Raw genomic sequence first — 1,948 nt, forward strand, 5'->3', positions numbered from 1 at the left:
TATATGTGTGTGTGTATATGTTAAATTCAAATTACAACAAACGTAAATAAACAAATGAAGTTTGCTTTTAGAAGCGTTGAGATGTCTTTAGAAAGTTAAAGAAGTGATTTTAAATTCTCAATCGCAGAATAATGCTAATAATATAGCCTGAACAGGATAAACTACCCCTATTTTGCAGAGAAAAGTGTAGGTGGCTATAGCTAGCCACCTACACTTTTCTCTGCAAAATAGGGGTAGTTTATCCTGTTCAAGCTATATTATTAGCATATGTGTATATATGTCTTTTTATCTAGGTATGTTTGTATGTGTATGTATGCATGTACATCCATCCATCTATCTATCTATCTATCTATCTATCTATCTATATATCTATATATATATCTACATATATAATCTGCATATCTCTCTATGGATCTATATTAATCTGCCATCTGCTCTCTACCCTTTCAGAATGAAAATGATTCTGGAAATATTCCTTGCGATGATTGGTGGGGTTACGGTGGAGATGTCAAAACACCAGAGAAAGAAATGGCACTTGAAAAGGTAAAGTGGACTAAGAAAAAACAGCTTTTATTTATTGTTGTTGTTGTTGTTGTCATTGTTGCAGACATAAGGTTGAGCAGCTACGATGTGGGCTACTACTACTACTACTACTACTACTACCAGTTGTTGGTATTGTACTGTCACCGGACAATCTGAAGATGATGGGCATTAGAGCCTTGACCATCTTCATTTGTTTTGTTCAAATGGACTGCATATATATATATATATATATATTTATATATATATGTTGTGTTGGCACTCTGTCGCTTACGACGTCGAGGGTTCCAGTTGATCCGATCAACGGAACAGCTTGCTCGTGAAATTAACGTGCAAGTGGCTGAGCACTCCACAGACACGTGTACCCTTAACGTAGTTCTCGGGGATATTCAGCGTGACACAGTGTGTGACAAGAGTACAGCAGGGTTCGCCACCGTCCCCTGCCGGAGCCCCGTGGAGCTTTTAAGTGTTTTCGCTCATTAAACACTCACAACGCCCGGTCTGGAAATCGAAACAGCGATCCTATGACTGCGAGTCCGCTGCCCTAACCACTGGGCCATTGCGCCTCCACCTGATTTCGATGATGACTATGATAGTGATTATGATGGTGAATGTGGTGGCCATGGTGATGATGGTAGTTATTACAATGTCGACGATAACAATGATGATAATTAACAATAATGACGGCTGTTTTATATTTTCAGTTCACAAATGAAATCTGGGATCACTTGACAGAGGAACAGATAAACGACAGCGTGTTCCTGAAACGATGGCTAATAGGTAAGGTGTTCAATTTCAGGGTCTCGGCTACGGTGGCCTTGGGGTGGTACAAGCAGGTTAGCAGAAGGGCTGGGGAGAAATTACCCCTGAAATGCCAAACATCATCAGTTGATCTTTCATTAGAGAATAGCTGATTCTTTTCAGTTGATTTTTTTATTTAGCCCTTTAGCATTTGGACATTTGTTGCAATTACTCTTTTACTATTTTACTTGTTTCATGAAATTGTGATAAAAAATTTTAACTCGGGTTGCTTCAAGCTACAAATTTGTATCAAAGAACTGGTGATGGTTTCCTGTGGGTTGCTATGAAAAGAGTTATGGGAAAAATAATTTTTTTATTGCTCTTTGCCCGTTTTGCACACACATGCATGCAGCCCTTTCCTGCCATTTAAGGGTTAGCTTTGTTATTGCTGTTGTAATTTAGCCCCCAAGTGGATCAGGATTGACCTGGGGTTAAGCAGCAACTACGCCGTTCTGACCTTCCACCTCTAACCTCTAATGTTTATGACCTTTTTTTTCTATTCCAGCTCGGCAGTTTGATGTGGCCCAAGCTGTGGAGATGTTCCTAAAGGTTAGTTACCTGTGTATATATATATCATCATCATCATCATCGTTTAACGTCCGCTTTC

At 39.3% G+C, this 1,948-nt stretch overlaps 1 protein-coding gene across 1 annotated transcript in view; it reads left to right on the forward strand.

Annotated features, from left to right (window-relative positions):
• LOC106879817 (retinal-binding protein) overlaps positions 1-1,948 on the forward strand; it is a 29,308-nt gene that overhangs the window by 3,609 nt on the left and 23,751 nt on the right. Inside the window, exons 2-4 of the mRNA XM_052978069.1 lie at positions 451-543; positions 1,245-1,320; positions 1,847-1,890. Of these exons, the coding sequence (XP_052834029.1) occupies positions 451-543; positions 1,245-1,320; positions 1,847-1,890 (213 nt within the window). The remainder of the gene's footprint in view (positions 1-450; positions 544-1,244; positions 1,321-1,846; positions 1,891-1,948) is intronic.

The sequence above is a fragment of the Octopus bimaculoides genome, chromosome 30 (genome assembly GCF_001194135.2).
Source record: "Octopus bimaculoides isolate UCB-OBI-ISO-001 chromosome 30, ASM119413v2, whole genome shotgun sequence".
NCBI classification, from domain to species: Eukaryota; Metazoa; Mollusca; class Cephalopoda; order Octopoda; family Octopodidae; genus Octopus; species Octopus bimaculoides.